At 43.5% G+C, this 20,355-nt stretch overlaps 1 protein-coding gene across 1 annotated transcript in view; it reads right to left on the bottom strand.

The window, feature by feature from the left end:
* LOC106916028 (sodium channel protein type 3 subunit alpha-like) overlaps positions 1 to 19,533 on the bottom strand; it is a 39,339-nt gene extending 19,806 nt beyond the window's left edge. Inside the window, exons 1-7 of the mRNA XM_088013310.1 lie at positions 19,362 to 19,533; positions 18,230 to 18,355; positions 17,649 to 17,767; positions 11,061 to 11,150; positions 10,478 to 10,606; positions 5,646 to 5,737; positions 3,671 to 3,913 (exon numbers count right to left, since the gene is read on the bottom strand). Coding sequence (XP_087869436.1) covers positions 3,671 to 3,913; positions 5,646 to 5,737; positions 10,478 to 10,606; positions 11,061 to 11,150; positions 17,649 to 17,767; positions 18,230 to 18,355; positions 19,362 to 19,505 — 943 coding nt within the window. The 5' untranslated portion in view covers positions 19,506 to 19,533. The remainder of the gene's footprint in view (positions 1 to 3,670; positions 3,914 to 5,645; positions 5,738 to 10,477; positions 10,607 to 11,060; positions 11,151 to 17,648; positions 17,768 to 18,229; positions 18,356 to 19,361) is intronic.
* Positions 19,534 to 20,355: the final 822 nt, after the last annotated feature.

Raw genomic sequence — 20,355 nt, 5'->3', positions numbered from 1 at the left:
TCAGGAACAGGAAGCTGAGGCTGAGGAACAGGAAGCTGAGGCTCAGGAACAGGAAGCTGAGGCTCAGGAACAGGAAGCTGAGGCTCAGGAACAGGAAGCTGAGGCTGAGGAACAGGAAGCTGAGGCTGAGGAACAGGAAGCTGAGGCTGAGGAACAGGAAGCTGAGGCTCAGGAACAGGAAGCTGAGGCTCAGGAACAGGAAGCTGAGGCTGAGGAACAGGAAGCTGAGGCTGAGGAACAGGAAGCTGAGGCTCAGGAACAGGAAGCTGAGGCTCAGGAACAGGAAGCTGAGGCTCAGGAACAGGAAGCTGAGGCTCAGGAACAGGAAGCTGAGGCTGAGGAACAGGATGCTGAGGCTGAGGAACAGGAAGCTGAGGCTCAGGAACAGGAAGCTGAGGCTCAGGAACAGGAAGCTGAGGTTCAGGAACAGGAAGCTGAGGCTGAGGAACAGGAAGCTGAGGCTGAGGAACAGGAAGCTGAGGCTGAGGAACAGGAAGCTGAGGCTGAGGAACAGGAAGCTGAGGCTGAGGAACAGGAAGCTGAGGCTCACGAACAGGATGCTGAGGTTCAGGAACAGGAAGCTGAGGCTGAGGAACAGGAAGCTGAGGCTGAGGAACAGGAAGCTGAGGCTGAGGAACAGGATGCTGAGGTTCAGGAACAGGAAGCTGAGGCTGAGGAACAGGAAGCTGAGGCTGAGGAACAGGAAGCTGAGGCTGAGGAACAGGAAGCTGAGGCTGAGGAACAGGAAGCTGAGGCTCAGGAACAGGAAGCTGAGGCTGAGGAACAGGAAGCTGAGGCTGAGGAACAGGAAGCTGAGGCTCAGGAACAGGAAGCTGAGGCTCAGGAACAGGAAGCTGAGGCTGAGGAACAGGAAGCTGAGGCTGAGGAACAGGAAGCTGAGGCTGAGGAACAGGAAGCTGAGGCTCAGGAACAGGAAGCTGAGGCTGAGGAACAGGAAGCTGAGGCTCAGGAACAGGAAGCTGAGGCTGAGGAACAGGAAGCTGAGGCTGAGGCTGAGGAACAGGAAGCTGAGGCTGAGGAACAGGAAGCTGAGGCTGAGGAACAGGAAGCTGAGGCTGAGGAACAGGAAGCTGAAGCAGTTTGCCGCTCTGCTGCGTTCAGGAGAGTCAGTCAAACCGTTTACCGGAACAGATTTAGTTTGTCTCTAAATCCAAAATTATTCACATCTCTTCTTTACTTTCACTACGACTCAGAAAGTTCAGCTTTAACATCTTAAAGATAATCTACCAGTCAGCCTGACGTCTCAGCAGCAACAGGAAGGCCGATCTGACCGTTGTCTGCGTAGAAATGACAGAGGCGGCCATGTTTGCTACGCAGACGGAGCAGATCTGGAGAAATGGAGCGAACAGGGGAGGAAACAGCAGCCCTCCCAGGACTGAACGTCCCAACAGAGAACCACCAGAAACCCACCAGCTCCATCTCAGATTCAGGCCTCAGTCTACAGGTCAAAGGTCACAGTCGGAGGACAAACAAAATGTAAAACAGCACAAACCGATGAAGCTGAGAAGTTTATCTGGAATCCATCAAGTTTGGAGACCAAAAAGAAAAAAACAGCAAAATAAAAACTCAAACCACCTGTTCAGCTCGGTGGAGGAGGAGTCATGATGTGGGCTCAATTTACAGTCACCAGAACCAGTCAAAGGTAGCTTAAAACGTAAAGAATTAAGCTGTTTCAAAGGCCTAGTCAAAGTCCAAACATGCTGGAAGCCGTGTGGTTTGATCGTTCCTGGAAAGTCAGATTTACTCCATCTTCAAACGTCAGGAGGTGAAAAATAAACAGCGGTGAGTATTTATCTAATAATGACAGAAACTAGAGAGTTATTGACTGATTTAATGTCAGGATGGAAAATCTCAGCTTGACTCATTAAAGTCTTTGTGCTGCGTCTGACCTGGAATAAAAGCTTCCCCAGTGATGGATGTTGGAGAGTCCGTGGAAATGTTCAGTCTTTGTTTGGTGTTTACCTGAACCTCTGACCTGATGCTAGCAGCAGCTGGGCCTTTCATTTCCAAAACACTGAAACATTCAGCCTGATAAAAGACCCGCAGGTCAGAGACAAGACATGACAAAGAGATTCATTTTATTATTCTGTTTCTGGAACCGTTTTCACTGAAATGTTCTGGGAACCTCAGCTGAGCATCTGAATAGCAGTAAAATTATTCAGTGACCTTAATGCAGCCTGAACTCATCACTATGTGAATATTATTCTGGGGATTTTTAATAGATTCAGCCAATAAAATGGCGACAACTGCTTTTATGAGAAGCTAAGTTAAGAATAAATTAGCTAAACTAAAATAAGACAGGATGAACTAAGCTAAGCTAAGCTATGTTTAGCTAAGCTAATATAAACAAAGCCAAGTAAGCTAAGTTATGCTTTTCATAGTTAAGAAAAGCTTAGCTATGGTAAAGAGGCTAAATTAATCAAAGAAAGTTTAGGCTAATTAGATGTGATCAACGGAGCTAACACTAGTGACGTTTAGGTATGCTAAGCTAATGTTAAATAAGGTAAGATGAACTAAGATAAGCTGGAATACACCGAGTTAAAACAATGTTAGCTAACATGGGGAATGTTGATTTGAGCTGAAAAAAGCTTAACTGGGAATAATAAGTAAATAAAATACATTAAGCTAATGCTAAGCTAAGAACTAGGCTAAAATAAATCAGTCTAAGGTTGTGTCCAAACTCAGGGCTCCATCCTTAAAAAGATCCGGCCTGTTGACCGTCCCGTCCTCCGGCTACCGATAAACACAAGTTGGTAAGTTTTATATTAAACTTATTTTATTATTTTTAGTTTGTAAATTATTTAAATAAATTATATTTTTTACAAAAATATTAAAAGTGACAAAGCCTAATAACATAATAACCGCTGAGCTTTTGCTACAAGAACCAAAACCTTCCCTTCAGCCTGCAATGCATCCTGGGATAGATGCAGGAAGTCCGGACGGCCTTCGTCACATCGGCCTGCAGGAAGTTTTCTAAAGTTTTGAGGTTTTTCAACTCGGATGGAAATCGATGTGTTTAAGACTAAATTTACAGATTTTGTTTTCCAATGCAAAAGGTAAATTTAGTGGTTAGTTTTGTGTCACAATGTTGGGAACAAAGAGGTTCTCTGATATAAAACTCATTATTCCTTGAAATTAGGAGCCAAAAATGCCTGATGTAGGGATTAGAGGCCAAAACCCCAAAAATACAGAAAAAAACTGTTAAAGTAAAACAAAAAGAACCTTCAAAGCCTGGAGAATAAGAAATACAGAAAATAATTTTAAAGGTAAATGAAAGTTTGGATGGGAAAATAATAAAAAATATGAATCAGGAGAATTAATCTGAACTGTTTGTGATCCACATGATGGAGAACATGAATTCAGGACGGCCGAGCAGACTGTGTGTGTGTGTGTGTGTGTGTGTGTGTGTGTGTGTGTGTGTGTGTGTGTGTGTGTGTGTGTGTGTGTGTCCTGACGTCAGCTGCAGCCGCAGCTCCAACCTGACGTTGTCTGGTCCGTTTAGGAAGCAGCAGCATCACAGCTCTGACAGAAACATCTCCAGAGCAACCAGCAGCCGTCAACAGCAACCTGGGTCCAACAGGAAGTTCTGATTCCACCGCCCAAACGCCGCCCGCCCGTCCCGACCCCCCTCTCGCCGCAGCGGGCTCACCTTCGTCTTCGATGAAGTCCTTGATGGAGGCCCAGGTCTTGTTATTGCAGAAGAAGGAGGTGTTGGCCGGCAGGCTGCCGTTGATGCAGTGCTCCGTGCTGCGGACGCATTTCTGTCGCAGGTTTCCCATGAAGAGCTGCAGGCCGATGAGGGCGAAGACGCTCAGGCAGAAAACGGTGAGGATCATGACGTCAGCGAGTTTCTTCACCGACTGGATCAGAGCGCCGACGATCGTCTTCAGGCCTGAGGAGCGCCGCGGGGCCAGTTAATACTTTATAGCCGCTTTTAAACCGTAACGTCAAACAGCTAGGCTTGGTAAGCAGCAGGGGAAGATGGCCGCCCTCTGATGCATGTCTAAACACAAACTCAGTGACACGATGGAGGATGAATTTGATCCAACAGGGAACATTTGAGTTTTAGGCTGATTTTCCCTCTTGACAGCCCGGTAGACCCGGTTCTATTGGAACCAAAACTTCACTGCTGTTCATTTCTACTGCTAGCGCTAGGCTAGCATGTTAGCTTTGGTTGCATGTACCCAGAATGCCCTGCGCTGTTCTCCACTTCCTGCTTTTGGAGCGGTCTCTGGTCCGCTTGGTGTTCACTTCAACCGAACCGGACTTTCTAGTTCAGGGGTCACCAAAGATGGTACCGGACCATCAGGCGGGAAACAGCCTTAGGGTTTGGATCACTGTTAGGTCAGGATTTTAGGGGGTAAAACTGAGGGGCGGCCATCTTTATCCAGGCTAATAAACAAATGAAATGATCATGCATCTATATCATGAATAAAAGGATAAATAAGACATTCCTCCTGCTGAAAATCACCAACTTCACCCTCAAACTCCTGGAGTTACACTGAGACACACAGAGGAAGTCGGTCAGAACAACAGGAACAAACACCGAACACAGACCAGCTGACAGCCGTCCAAACGTTACCATGTCAGAAACTCCTCCGTTTCAGGGTTTGAATGTTGTTCAGCTGCTTCATCACAAACAGACCTGACCCTGTTTCCAGCGCCTGTTAGCTAATGACTGAATGCTGTGGTGTTGAACAGAGCTGTAACAGAACCACAGAGGAACAACAAGGCGCCTTGCTGTTCTGAACCTGACATGCAGAGTGGACACACAGAGGCTCAGAACGACCCGAAACTTCTGCACGGCGACACTACCACCGACTCATTCTCACTTCTGTCCAAAAGGAAAACATCCACAGTCTAATCAGTTTCATTTTATTCTTGATTCAGACAAATCATAAATTAATATCAATGATTAGCGTCCAAACTAAACTCAAACGTTTCTGCTTCAGTTTTATGACAGTTTGTCATAAAACCTCCATGTAGATATTTAGCTGGAGGAAACGGATCCATTTGGTTTCTGTTTAAGGGAAACATGAGGAACAGGCCGACGTCCTGCAGGAAGAACCAGGACTGGACTCAGTGTGAGAGGTTCGCTTCCTGCCCACTGGAATTGTGGGAAGGAAAAAAATGTAGGAAATTTTTACGCTCCACTTTGAAATCTCAACCAAACCTGGAGGGTTTCAGCAAGTACTTTATGTTTTAGTAAAGAAAACATCTGACAGAAAGATTCATGAAATGAAGCAGAGAAGTTTGTGAAAATCAACATTTTGTCCAGAACTGTCCTGTCGTTATTTTAAGACATATTTTATGTCAGAAACAATAATCTGGACATCAATAATCCATATAAAAAGTGTTTGTGGGTTTTGCTAATTTCAGCTCAGATTTAAAATCCTGGTTCTCTGCTGTTGGCAGCAAAGCGTTTCTGGCCTCTGCTGTCCACTCGGTGTCAATAAGCGCCTCACGTTTCTGCATACTACCTCTGAGCTAATTTCCAGGAATGACAAAGCAGATAGATGAGCTTCAGTGGGGAGTATGCAGCAGGAGATATGAAACACAGCCACTTATTTCTAGCAGCTCGGCGGGTCAGGAGGGCGGCGCTCCGTCTCCCTCGTGTTTCTCACCTGGGATGACTGAGATGGTTTTGAGCGCGCGCAGCACCCTGAACGTCCTTAAGGCTGACACATTACCCAGGTCCACAAACTCAGTGACATATCTGCAACAAGCCGGGAGACAGAAGCACAAAAACAGACACACACAGAAGGATGTGACCACATGGAGCAACGAGCCGACACGCAGGGAGAATCAGAGAGACGGAGATCCAGGCAGAGACAGGAAGAGCTGTGGAGCCTCTACAGCCGCATGAGGAAGGAGAAATCAGACGGAAAAGCTTCACACGATCAAGACTGGAGGAAAAGAGTTTCATCCTCAAACATAAATATTCACAGCAGATGCCATCTAACTTTTGTTTGCTTTTGGTATGCTGATCAGATTATTATAGTTTTGTTATTTTGTTGCTGATTTTGTGAGCTAGCAAACAGCTAATTAGCAAGATTAAGCTAAAAATGTTAGCTCTTTTTTATTTATTTATATTGAGTTAAATGTGTTGGGAAAGAAACATAAGATATTAAAATTTGACAATAAATAAAAAAATATCCATCAAATATTACAGTTAGCTAACTGTAATTATTAGATTTTATGCTAGTAATTAGCATAAAATCATAGCGTATGATGTCCCTGCTAGCTTAGACAGCAAAGTATTAAACTATATATAATGGATTTGTTGTTCACTTTTACTTTCAACTGATAACTGCAAAAATATTAAACACAAATATTTAGTATGATACAAACTAACCGCACATGTTAAAAATGATAACACGCTCTTTCACCTGTAATAAATGTTTAATTGTTAACTTAGCTCCCAATTAGCTCATCAGTATTTTATAGCCAATCATTTTATCAGCCTGTTAGCTAGCAAAATGGCTAATTAGCAAAATTCACCTGAAACATTTCCTTGGAATAGACTGATTTAAAGATTTAAGAAACTTTAATACGCATTTTAACTGCAAATAAAAACATTGAATGTGCCGGAAAAATGGCAAAAATAGATAAAAATTCAAGCAAAATTGTGCATTACATGCTAAAATGAATCATCATAAAAATAGAAACATTTTCATTTAAGGATTGTGTGCATAAAAAAATCTGAATTATTATGTATGTGTAACTACTGAGGTAATCAGATTACATTATTTTCTTAGCTACTCGCATTTCATTACATTTTTAGCAAACACTTAATCCAAAAGTTAGCATCACAAAAGCAAACATTTATAGGAGTGAAAGGAAAATTTGTAATAAATTCCAGAGCTAGAGGAATATTTCCTTCGTTCTCCAGCTAATGACCAGGTGCTCAGCTTAGCCTTATCTGACTTTTCCTTCTGTACTGTTCCTTTAAGACAGATCAGGTGACCTGTGACCTCTGACAGGGCAGACAGTGGGGGGAGAGCAGGTAGGCTGGAGCTGCAGGACATGGCAGACACGGACGGACAGCAGATGACGTTCACGACTAACTCTCTGGTGCTCTTTGAATGAGCTGCCCATGTCGCCCCCTGGTGGTGAGGCCTTACCTGGGATGACTGAGATAGTTTTCAGGGCTCTCAGCACTCTAAACGTTCGCAGCGCCTGCAGGTTTCCTACTTTGATAAACTCTGTTAACATCCTGCAGGGAGCAGGGCGGTGGTTTCCAACAAACGACAAAAGAAGACAAAGATAAGAAAGTCTAAAGATCCTCTTAGAGTATAATTTCTAAATATTTTGCCTCTGATTGGTCATAAAGTAACGTTGACCTGCAGATCAAAGTTTGAGACATAATGAAGCTACAGCTGTCATGAGAACACGGTGGAGGTCCTGTCATGATCTGGGTCTGGTATCCAGGAGCATTAGTGGCAGTCATTAAACTTTATGAAACAATTATATCATTAAATGTCACATAAATGGCCAGAACATTGAAAGATATCACACCAAATATCGACTTTATTTAAAACTAAAGTAAAACATGAACCTTCTGTTGGATTTTACTTATTTTCTCACAAAATGTTTTCTAAATATGAAATTTAAGTCACATTTAGGAGGAATTTACATTTTGAATACTTTGTTATCAAGCAAGTTTTATTTTTAGAGCAGTTAGGCTAACATGAGAGTTAGCTTAGCATAGAGAAGTGGATTATTTTTAAAATGATTTCAGAAGATTGGAAAATAAAATGATCAAAGTAACTGAAATGTTAAGAATATTTTTGAGGAAAAATAAATTAAAATGTATTTTTAAATACTAAGCTATTAAGTTTCATGCTAAGTATTTTTGTTTATTTTTACATTTGTTATGCTAATCATTGCTAATTTTATGTTTATGACTTTTCTTGCTGTGTTTTAAAGTGTTAAAAGCCAAACAGTGATTATTTTTAAATAGTTGATGGTGTTGAGCTGTGATCTGCTCTGATGGAACCTGTGGAGGCCGGCGCAGCGCAGCATGGCGCGGCGCAGCATGGCGCGGCATGGCGCGGCATGGCGCGGCGCGGCATGGCGCAGCATGGCGCGGCATGGCGCAGCGCGGCATGGCGCGGCGTGGCACGGCATGGCGCGGCGCAGCATGGCGCGGCATGGCGCGGCGCAGCAAGGCGCGGCGTGGCATGGCGCGGCATGGCGCGGCACAGCATGGCGCGGCGTGGCATGGCGTGGCATGGCGCGGCATGGCGCGGCATGGCATGGCGTGGCATGGCGCGGCGCAGCATGGCGCGGCGCAGCATGGCGCGGCGCGGCGTGGCATGGCGCGGCGCCGGCCTGTTGGGCCTCGGTTAAGCTCAGTCATCTGATCCTGGAGCTGCTAATGGATCTGCATCCCGGCTCCGATTTCAGCAGGTTTGATGCTGCAGTGATTTAATCACAGTGATGGTGACAGACGGACCGGTTCCACCGCTCCATAACCGACCTGCTGACCTTCCTCACTGCGTTCCCACGCTTCTCCCCTCCGACCGGTCCGGTTCTGACCGACCGGGTCAGAGCCAACGTTCCTCCATCAGAGGAGGCGTCTCTGAAACGTTTCACTCTGATGGTTACGCTGCGGGTCGGGCATCGATGTGGCGACTCACCGCCTGATCCCGGGCCGCAGCGGATTCCCATCAGTCAGAGACGAGGTCAAAGGTCAGGCTGGGGGAGAAAAAGCCTCAGAGCTGCAGGTCGTTTCATATTTGTCAGCTGAGTTCTTCCTTCTGTTCACTTTCTGCTGAATTCCCTTCAGTTTTATTTTCATATTTCAGAGAATGAGCCAAAAATCCTTTACAGGCCAAATCCCAGAGGAGACGAGAAGATCAAACATGTCTGATCCCCTACTCCAGCAACTCCACTTACAACCAGACAGAGGAGCAGCAAAAGCAAAGGCGGTGGATCAGCAGAGCTAGATAAGAACTGATGGAGTCATCCAGATATCGAGCTGTTAGCATGTCAAAGCAGCCGCAACATTCTTCAGTCAGAGGCGTCTTCATGGAGGTTGTAAGACTGACTGCTACTGGACTGAAGGTGATCTGGGCCCCAACACTTCATTTCTCTTCAGGATAAATTAATTTATCTGAACTCAATTTTTCATCAAAGCATCGTTTAAAGATTAATTACATCAGAAAGTTTAATTTTTCCTGAATCAGTTTTTATTTGCATTATTTTTCCAGTTTCTTCACAATCACAGCTTGATGTGATGCCGGTTCTGATGGTTCTGATGACGGTTCTGATGGTTCTGATGACGGTTCTGATGGTTCTGATGACGGTCCCGACCCGGTGAAATGTTCAGAGCCTTTAGGATTTAACCTCCAGTTTCATGTCCACATGTCTGTCCTTTGTCTCCTGTCCAGCGTTTTTCCCCTCAGGACATTTTTCTGCCGCCTGTTTTCTGGGTTGGTTCTGAAGTTCTGAAGTTCTGCAGCCAGAGTTTTTCCTGACGCTGCAGGAGCTTTGAAACTGACCAGAGACGTGAAAAACTTTCTAAAGCGGAGCTTAAAGAGGCGAAGCGTCAGAGCAGCTTTCCACTTTAATCCCATCAGAACGACGACAACGGAGCCGCCGCTCTGCTGGCTCAGCTGCTAACAGCCTCCAGCTCCTTCACAATAAAAGCTCCTGGAAAATCACTTCCTGTCTCACCTCTCCCTTTAATCTGGTTGTTTTTATAGTTTCATTAAATATATGTAACAAAGTCATAATTAATCTTTACATCTGTTGTTTAATTTGTTTGTGAAGCTTTAAGTGTTTTTATTCTGTTTCTTTATGGATCATATAAAAAAAGTAAATTAATATTTAAATGTTTTTAATGTTTTGCTTCTACAACAGATTTTCTCTGCCAGAGTTTGGGATATTTATTGTTTTAGAGAATTTTTATTTTATTCCAGATGCATTAAAACTAAATATTCACATATTTTATACAATTAAATCTTTCACATTTAATGACAGACATTAATTTATATAAGAATAAAAGTTTTGTGTGTTTTTTAAGTCAATTTCTATTTAATCATTTTGATTCTGAATAAGAGTTTCCAGCTTAATTTCTCAGCAAATTATTTATTATTTATATTTAAAGTCATTTTATTCCTAAAGTTTATATTTATATTAAATATAAACTAACATAAATATTAACTAACCCTGAGCCATTTTACTTCTGTGTCTCAGAGTAAAAGGGGAATGAAAACAAATGCCTGCCGCACTTTTCAGCGTTTTCCTTCCAGACACTAAACATGTGAGAAAGTTTAAAGGGTGTGAATAATTCTGCTCTGAATGTTCTGGTTCTGGTTCTGATCGGATCGGCTGGAAGGAAAACCTTCCTGGACTCATCCTGGTGTGTGTGTGTGTCTCTGTCTCTGTGTGTGTGTGTGTGTCTCTGTGTGTGTCTCTGTCTCTCTGTCTCTGTGTGTGTGAGACTCACGCCATGACGATGACGCTGAAGTCCAGCCAGTTCCAGGGGTCCCTCAGGAAGGTGAAGGGCCCCACACAGAAGCCTCTGGCCAGGATCTTGATGAGCGACTCGAAGGTGTAAATACCTGTGAAGGTGTACCTGGGCGGGCGAGCGAGGGCACAGAGAGGAGAGAGAGGAGGAGGAATAAATAAGAAACAGACGGATAAATATTGATAAAAGCTTCTGCTGAACATCCTTCACTTATTCATCTTGTTGCAGCCATCAAGTGAAGCGGAGGAAGACATGAGGACAGAGAGTCACGTCAGGCTGAAACTTTAACGGACGGGTCCCTTTAAGGGCCAAAAAGCTCCAACCTGAGGAGCTGCAGCTAGCCTGACAGCGTTAGCATTAGCCTCAGTTAATCTGCTCAGCCTGATGGGTTCAGACATGTTTCCTCCAGACTCTGACATTTGCAGCCTGACATTTCTGCTGCACACGATTCACCTCTGACCCGCCTCAGTGCCGCCGCTTCCTGTTCATTAAACACATCTTCATCACATCGCCACATCCTCTTCGTCCTCATGTCTGCAGACGGGACGGTTCTGGTACTTACTCCAGGTACTTGGCCCAGTTGGCCGGCTCCGACATGGCCATGAAGCAGCAGTTGGTCAGGATGGTGCACATGATGAACAAACTGAACAAAGTGAGCAGGTTAAGGAGGAACAACGTCTCACATTTAACACAGGAAGACAAAGACCGACTCGTTTCTATGGATACCGCAGTGAGTCAGCCCTACATGCACAATCTGGGGGTGTGTGCGCTTATTTCCAGCTGGGATCCCCAACATGAGAAATTCAAAGTTTTCTTTTGGAAATGGGAAGTTTTCTTCTTCTTTGTTGGTTTTTAGTATTTTTACTGATGTTTGTTTTTCTAACAGGAAGCAGGAAGTGAAACCAGCCCAATGCTAGCAGGCCGAGATATTTACAGGGCAGCGGCTACAGTCTGTCCCTGAGCAACGTTACTAATGTATGACAGGACATTTAGAACATTAGGATGTATAGTAATAATATTAATAAAATGAAGATCTATTTTCTTATTTAAAACTAAGATTCCCTCCACAGTCAAACTGAATGGACCACATTTCACTCCCACATTCTGGATTTTCAAAATAAATTCACGTTTCAATTCAGAATCCAGTTGTTTTTATTCATAATATTAAATATTAACTTTACTCAGTTAAAGTCATTCAAACCTCTTTAGTTTTGGCTCACTTGGTTTTTCAGTTTGAAATTTTTACATTTTCAAAAGTATTTTTCCAACATTTAATGTAAATTTATTTACTGTATAAATGAAATGATCTTACCTTTAACTACCTGCTGGTCAGTGCAGACAGGTGAAATCTGTTGTGTTTAACAGCTGATTGATGTTAGCAGAACATGAATCCAGCCTGAAGTTTCCTCAGAAAGTAAAACATGCGAGAAGCTAAAAACAGGCTGCGGCTGCTGGTTAGTCATTGGTCGGAGTTCGGCACAAAGAGAAAAACAATTACTCTGAATTTACAGTCATTTTCTGTAATTTGCAGCTCTTAGTCACGGAGGTAAAACGTCTTTGCCGTTTTGTTAAAATTCGGGGAACTGCAGCTTTTCTCTGAGTTTCAGCTAAACTCTGACATATAAAAGCAGCACGTCTGATTTTAGCCGTCAGTGTGAGGAGTTTACCTTCCACGTCTCATTAGAGCTAAATAAAGATGAAGAGTCCTCGCTTCCCTCTGATTCCTGCCACTTTCAATACAGCAAATTAATCTGCCATTAGCGCCCCCCTTGCAGGAGAGCCCACTCTAATCATGTCATAATGGGGAGTGGGAAGTTTCCAGAGTGTCAGCAGCAGCAGAACAGGTTAAATATCACCTTCACCTGCCGCGCTGGGTGGAGGAAGCCGGCGCAGCCGTCAATCACAGCTATAAATGAATCATAATTATTGTAATTTGGCAGAGGGAACATGCTGCCGGAGCGAGAGCGGCCCAAACTCAAAACTTGTTGACTGAGCTGCGGCTGGCAGCTGGTGAGATAATACGGTTAGCGCTCGACAAACAAACGTCCCCACGCCGCGCAGCCAGAGGCTAATTATCAGCTAATGGTAGCCCTGATGCTGTGGCCCTCCCAGGCCACCGTACAGCTAATGTCATTACACCTCCCACTTCCTCCACGGGATCCATCTTCCTCCCACTGCCTCATTTCCACTTCTGATTTCCACAGATTCTGCCATCTTTCCCCTCCAGGCGATCCGATCAAGTCGATGTTTCCTTTGTCTTCTGGGTTAAAACCACCAACAACCAAGAAACGGGTCAAACTGAAGCTTCAGTTGATAAAAACAATCTAATTTTATCTGATTGTAGGTGATAAGAGAATCAACTGTAGGTAAGATGCTGATTACACATAAGCGCTCACCATCACCCCACTTTGACTAAATTAATTTTCCTTATAAGCTCTAAACATTCTGGTGTTTTTATTGTCGTGGTGTATTATGTGTCTTTATATTTTTCTGTCTATGAGGATCATAAGTCTGTTAAATCAGTCAATCAAATTCACCCTTTGTGGCTTTTCAGGCACTAGCTGCTAGCGTAGCGAGGTGAGCTGCAGGATGTTCTTCCAGGTATTTTTGGGGGAACCAGCCCTTTAGGGAGGAAGAACTTTAACTGTAAGTAAGCCATGCTAAAGTTTAGCCCCGCCCCTGACAGCAAAGTGGGCGGAGCCAAGTGTTGACATCAGAATGAGGGAAAACACCCATTAGCTTAGCAACTTCTCAGGCTCTTTAGCAACTTTTCTTCAAAAAGCCACTCATGACAGATTTAGTTTTCTGAGTTATCAGAGACGTTTACAGCAACATGTGAAGCAGCAATCGCTCTGAGCGAGCAACAGGAAACGCTTCCAACTCCTGACTTGCCACCAGGGGGCGTGTCTGAGTGAGAGGGTTTTATCCCCGGACTTTAGGGTTGACCCCAACCAAACTGCTGGATCCAATAGGACAATTAGACTGCAGTAGCCACCGTTCGCCTGAAGAGGGCAGCAGAGAAGGAAGAGCTTTAATGCTAGTCGCTTTTTCGAAAATAAATTGGCTAAATATAGCAGCCAATTCAATTCCCTCATCCTGCTCATTCCTACACTTGGCCACGCCCACAGTGCCCGTTGGCTCCGCCCACTTGGCTGGAATTTGTCAGGGGGCGGGGCTAAGCTTTCACAGAGTTCCCATACATTTTAAAATTAAAATATCAAATCATTTTCTCTGGGAAAACTACGTTGTTTTAGTTGTTTGGGTGCAGTCTTATTGTTTAGATTTAATCACCTTGTGATGGTTCTGAAAAATGTTAAACTCTAAGCTGAATATTAAAGACCCAACGGGTCAGAAAACCTGCATCATGTTTTCTTGTGTTTTTCCACTTTAACATCCTCATTTAGTATTTTATGGCAGAACTGTCGTTTAGTTCTGGTTGTTTTAGTCTCTGGTTCTGCGGTTTCGGTTGCCTTCCTCAGAACCAGAACCTCCATCCCGATCGTTTCTCACACCTCCGAAGCCGGGCGGTCGGCGCCGAAGTGACGGACCCGTTTGGATGGGTTCTGTCAGATAAAAGCGGTTCTGATGGAGAATTAGTGAGTGTGTCCGCGGATCACGCCGGAGCCTGTCAGGGTGGCGCCGCCGCGGTCGGGCAGCGCTCCAGAACACACTTCATCCTCCACAAACACTTCTAGAGCCCGGACTGAAGGTCCACTTCACTCACACTCACACACACACACACACACACCTCGGTGCCGACCTCCTCACCCGCCGATCCCCGTGACGACGGCAGCGCGGCGGCCTCCAGCAGCAGCCGCTTCCCGCTGTAAAAATAGCCGGTGAGGATGAAGGCAGTGGAGGTGTGAAGGAACGTCTGACATGTTGGCTGGAGCCAAAGGGGCGGGGCTAAGGGGGCGGGGCCAAAAGGGGCGGGGTCCGCGGGGCGGGGCCAACACACCACAGTTACCACCAACATGTGGCCTGAAGCATGAAGGTTTAACGGTGAAACGAGCTTCACTCGGCTGTTTTCTTTACATTCAAAGGTCAAAGGTCACACAATTTGATTTTAGAGCCAGAAAATGAATTCTTTAAAGAAACACTTTAGAGCCTTTTTATTGGCTCTAAATCAAACATAATTAAACCACAGAATCGAAGCGTCTACAACAGGAAGTCACCACCATATATAGACGCTGGCGTAACCTTTATGTAAATGCTTTTCTTTTCCTTTTCTTTAGTTAAATCATATTAAAATTTTATGTTTCATTTCAACTAGAATCACCAAAATTATTTCTATTTTCTAAAACAGTTTCCTAAACTTCACCATGTCAAGAAATTCTGTTTTTATGATTATAATTTGCAGAGAAAATGCATCTGATTTAATTCATCTGTAATTTAAACATTTTCAGATGCATTATGTTCTGGTAAAGACAGGGAGTCGGGTTTTATCCTCAGACCAGCTGCATTTTAACCTGAGTGTTTATTCCTCTGTGTGTGTGTGTGTGTGTGTGTGTGTGTGTGTGTGTGTGTGTGTGTGTGTGTGTGTGGGTGGGTGTGTGTGTGTGTGTGTGTGTGTGTGTGTGTGTGTGTGTGTGTGTGTGTGTGTGTGCGTGCAGATCTGCTCTGATTAAACCCGGTCGATACTTCCTGTTTCTGTTTGCGGTCGGCGGGCGTTTTGTGCCGATACCCGTCCGTCAGTCCGGTCTGGAGTCCGTCCAGGTAAAACTGGTCACAGGAGATTCCTGGCCGTTTTCGGCAGCAGCGCTGCGATTAAAGCGCCTGAGTGACTAATGATGTGTGGGCCTAAAAGCTCTGAGACACTTTTATTCTTCTAAATGGGAGCAGCGCTGCCAGCTTTTATTTTTATTTTAATGAAGTGTAATTTTTAAAAAATCCTCTACATTTTATTTATCACCCTGGAATTACTTCAACTACATTAACGGCATTTAATACGAGTTATCAGCAGAGGAGGGATTTATTATTTTCACATCATGTCTACTAAGCTCAGTTCAGCAGACAAGACGGCTTAGAAAAGCCAAACAATAATCCAGACTTTACTTTATCTGGGTTAATCTGAGCAAATATAAACAATAATCTGAACTAAATCAACTGACAGAAAACATAAATACAGATATAATTTAATTTAACACCAAAGCGATGAATCTGACAAACATTTATTTTATGACTCCAGCAACATAAAATAACTAATATTCAAACAAAAGTCAGTCATGTGTCGAATAAACAAACATCAGCAGCTGATTCATAAACAGAGCTGAGCGTTTATCAATCCAGAAAAATTTATCGTCATAAGAATTTTGATTTATTGTCACGATAAATTTTGATTAAAAAAAAAAAATTGGTAGCACTTTATTTGAAGGGGGTGAATAAGACTGTCATGACACTGTCATAAACATGTCATAAACATGAATAAACCTTCATGAATATTTATGACTGTTGTCATAAAGCGTCATTCGGTAAATTATGACACTTTTAATACAAAGTTGACATTATTCAAAATGTCTTTATGACAACTTGACATTAACCAGGAAATCATTACTGTTTAAACTTTACCTTTAATAACATAAAGTTACCTCATTTTTAAAGTGCAATCAGTAATACTTTTATAACAAATTTATATTAGTAATGATTTCTTGGTTAATGTCAAGTTGTCATAACTAAGACATTTTGAATAATGTCAACTTTGTATTAAAAGTGTCATAATTTACCGAATGACGCTTTATGACAACAGTCATAAATATTCATGAAGGTTTATTCATGTTTATGACAGGTGTTATGACATGTTTATGACAGGTGTTATGTCATGTTTATGACAGGTGTTATGACATGTTTATGACAGGTGTTATGACAGTCTTATTCAGCCCCCTTCAAATAAAGTGTTACCAAAAAATATCACTAAAATGTTAATTTTACTATTTTTCCTTTTTTTCCCCATGAGAGAATCAATAAATATCAGTAGATTTGAAAGTATAATTAATTGCATAAAGTCTCTATGTGGAGTTTATTGATTTAAACCACTTTTCAACACCAGCATTTAAGTTTGTGGCAATTACATCAAAAATTTCAACACTTTCATTTTTAATTTCATCTTTTATATTTTTTATTAACAAAAGTCCAGAGAGGAACCTTTGTATCTACATGTTTCTGGTACCCCCGTAAATCTGACGCACAAGCAACATCCGCTAACAACAAACAGGGAAACAGAGCTGCTGCTTTCAGCTCCCTGGGGTTTAATTTCTGCTTCTACATGATCTGATGGAAAAGACTGTGGTTGTGCTAAAAGGAGTTAGCCTAGCAGTGAAGCTATGCTAGCCTAAAATAGCATGTAAATGCTAACATGTAGCTTCAGAGGCTCTGAGTCAAACCCTCTGAGCACCCTGTTCCCCTCCTGGCCTGTGGGGGCGCTCACATACGAATTCAAACCAAACCAAAGTCACTTCAACTGAACCCAGACTGAGGTTCAGAGGTCGATTAGCATTCACACCTCTCCAACCAAACCGGACTTTTCTGCATCCTGAAATAAAAACATTCGTCCTGCAGAACAAACTGGTGGTTTTCTTCCAGCTACATCCAGGCAGAGCCGCCCAGCCTGCTGAGCTGTTAATGTTCGGAGGAAAGAAAATAGATTTGTTTGCAGCCATAATTGAGCTTTTAATGGGATAAGTCAGTGTGCTGGTGTTTCAGCAGCAAGTGCTTTTAGAAAAAGTAGCTTAATTATTTTGTTGATTAATGGAGGAAATGCACTTACATCACCATCTATTCGCTGCCATTTAAAGGCAGCGCTAATCGCTGGGCTGGGAGCAGAACAAGTGACTTTATCTGAAATTAAAAGTCAGCAGAGATGTTTGTGGTCAGTGGAGATTAGAGTCGGAACCAGAATCTGTTTCCTGATGTTTGAACAGCGCCTTGTTTCTGCATGTTTGAAAACACAGATGGACTAAAAACCAGGACATTTACTGAGCCGATACCTGGGAGTAAAATCTGTGAAATGTCCCTTTAATCGTCTAAATATGACCGTCCGTTCTCTTTAAACTCCATCAAACACAGATCTGCCTCAACAGATCAGGTCCAACCGGGTTGAGTTCTCACCAACCCAGCCTGACTGACCTTTGACCCCCAGCAGAGTGAAGGATATGAATGGACCAGGATCCGGATGGCGAGCCTGCGGATGGGGTGGAACGGGCTGAACATGTAGAGCGCCGACGTGGCGCTGAAGCGGAAGATGGCCTTCCCTTTGTTCAGCACTATGAAAGTCTGCCAGAGAAACAGAAACGCTTCACTGCAAAAACAGCAAATCCTACTGCTCCACACTGCAAAAAATAATTTAACCGTTTTCTTCTACAGGACCCAACCTGAGCCTTAGAAATCAAACAGTCACTTCCTGCGGGTTTTATGAGATAAACATGAATGAATGATGGAAGTCAGGATTATTTGGATGTTTTGTGTTTGGACTCATTCATCAGAACAGGCCTGCAGATCTGGAGCCACCAGCTGTTCTGTCATAACTTCAACTAAAAGTGATAAAGAATCATTTAATATTTTACACACAGATATAATAAATAATGCAGGTTTTAGCCGTTTTTCTCTGAATAACTGCTTTGAATTTCAAGAGCAGAATTACGGAAGCCTTTCACTGCCAAAACCTGGAAATAAATTCAGGATCTTGTGAAAAGCTTAGATTTGTGTCTGGTCAGAACCATGTGGACAGGACGCTACCCTCTGGTCCCTGAAGTAGTAGGGGTCGATGTCCTCCAGGGGAACGCCCACCAGGTGAGACGGGATGTCGGCAAAGATCCGGGGCAGCTGCTTCCCCGCCTCCAGGTCGGGCCGGGGCCGGGGCAGCTCCACATCGCCCAGGTCCTTACAGACAAAACAACATTTATGATTATGGCGTTTCGTCTGCCTTCATTTTGTTTGTATTTTCAGTGAGGGAACAGGAACTTTCTGTTTTGGAGCAAAACTGGCAAATGCGACCCGAATCCGATTTATTTTGCTCTTATCTGATTTTTTCAGAGCAACCTAAGAGGCCCAGTTCAGATCTACTCGCCCCAAAAATCTGCATACAAAGTTCCTCTATATGTGGAACTAACTCAGATGTCGCATTTTATCCGACTCTTACGTTACTGATGCGTCATAATAATAAAACAACCAGACAGTAAAACTGGACATGAACAACGGTTCGTCTGGTTCTGATCTGGTGACGATGCTCTGAGAAAACGATAAAATCCATCCACAGATGGCGGTGGCGGCCATCTTTACGCTTTCCAACCCCAAACGAGTCACACAGAAGTCGCATTTAATGAAATGTATGAAATACTACACAAAAAACAAAATTAAAAGAAAAATTAAATCGCATTTCAGCCAAAAACTCTGAATTGAGCGCTAACGTAGCGTCAGTTAGCTTAGCATCACAATTTGACCCAACAAAACAAAAATCCTCCTGGGTTTTAATCTGAGTGAAGTTGGACCTCAACTTTCTTCAAAACAGACTAAATTTTGTGTCAATCAACTCAAATATGTTTGTGCAGCAAACATTTTCATTTGTGTTGCTTTTGATGATGACCTCTGACCTCGGTGGAGGGCAGCTTCACTCAGGAACTAAACAGTTTCAGTTTTAAACAAAATGTTGCCTCCAGATTTCAGTGGAAAACATTAACAGGTTTAACTACGGAGTTCCACTAATGTTGATAAGAAAAACTTTATTATTTTTCATTTACAGATAATGATGGATGTTAGCCAACAATAAAGGCTAACCTGGGTTAGCTGACAACCCGTTCAGGAGGAAACTGGTTACTTCCTGTTTCCGTTTCTGGTTAGTGTTCCCAGGCGGGCGCCGGCCCAGGCGGGCGCCAGGCGGGTCCATACGTACCTCCTGGTACTGCTTTTTGCGTCGGGCCTCCTCCTGGGCGATGCGCTGTTCGATGGCCGCCAGGGAGTCCGGCGTGAAGCGCTTAAAGCTCTCTGGTCCCATTGGAAACACGTAGCCAGCCATCTTCTCATCCTGATCCTGCTGCTAACTGGCCCGGTATACCAGCTGCAGACACACAGACCACACGCTTAGACGTCCAGCATTTCTTATCGTTATTCTGCTTCCCTCTTCACCAACCGAAGCATGCCTCAAACAGAAACCAAGAGTATTTTCACATTTTTATGCCTTTGCTCCAGAAACGAGCCTCCTCCTGTAATCGGGTGTCAGACTGTTCAGACACCTGTTGAGAATATTTGGGATTGTTAAATCATGAGATGAGGAGCGTTTGATTCGAGGACCTGCAGAGTGAGGATGATTTGGCGGTTTCTTCTCTGCCAGGTTGATTACGTCCTCTGAGACGGCGACCTGCCGCTCAGGACGACCCACAGCATCGCAGGCTTCGTCATTAGAGCCGCACTCAGAGGCTCCAACAGCCAGCAATCAGCCTGAGAAACTCATCTACCTCCTCCTGACGCTCCTTACTGTACGCTCTGGGTTCCCTTCGTTTCTGAATCATCAGTTGGTCTTTGTTCCAGTTTCAACAGGAGATCCCATAAAAGCAACAACTGTCTGCTGAATGTATGAATGTTACAGTCAATAATCTGCAGCTTGGTCTGTTTTAAGGTGCCGTCGACTGTCAGGGGGCCAGGAATCATACGAACAATTAGATTTAACTTTCTAGCAGTGACTGAAAAGATAAATAAGTACAAACTGTGTAGTAATTATATACTAAAATATCTGTTAGAGGAATAAATGAAGCCTGAATGTAACATGTTAACACTAAAGGAATGTTGATGCTACTTTCTGGGTTGCATATTTTCACAAATATGTAACCATCAAAACGCCAAAGATTAGCGAACAGATCTTCAAAAGG

The sequence above is a fragment of the Poecilia mexicana genome, unplaced genomic scaffold (genome assembly GCF_051168715.1).
Source record: "Poecilia mexicana isolate PSO_F unplaced genomic scaffold, ASM5116871v1 scaffold_15, whole genome shotgun sequence".
In the NCBI taxonomy this organism is placed as follows: domain Eukaryota; kingdom Metazoa; phylum Chordata; class Actinopteri; order Cyprinodontiformes; family Poeciliidae; genus Poecilia; species Poecilia mexicana.
The sequence above is the reverse complement of the archived record's forward strand: the minus strand, read 5'-3'. Positions and strand labels throughout refer to the sequence as shown.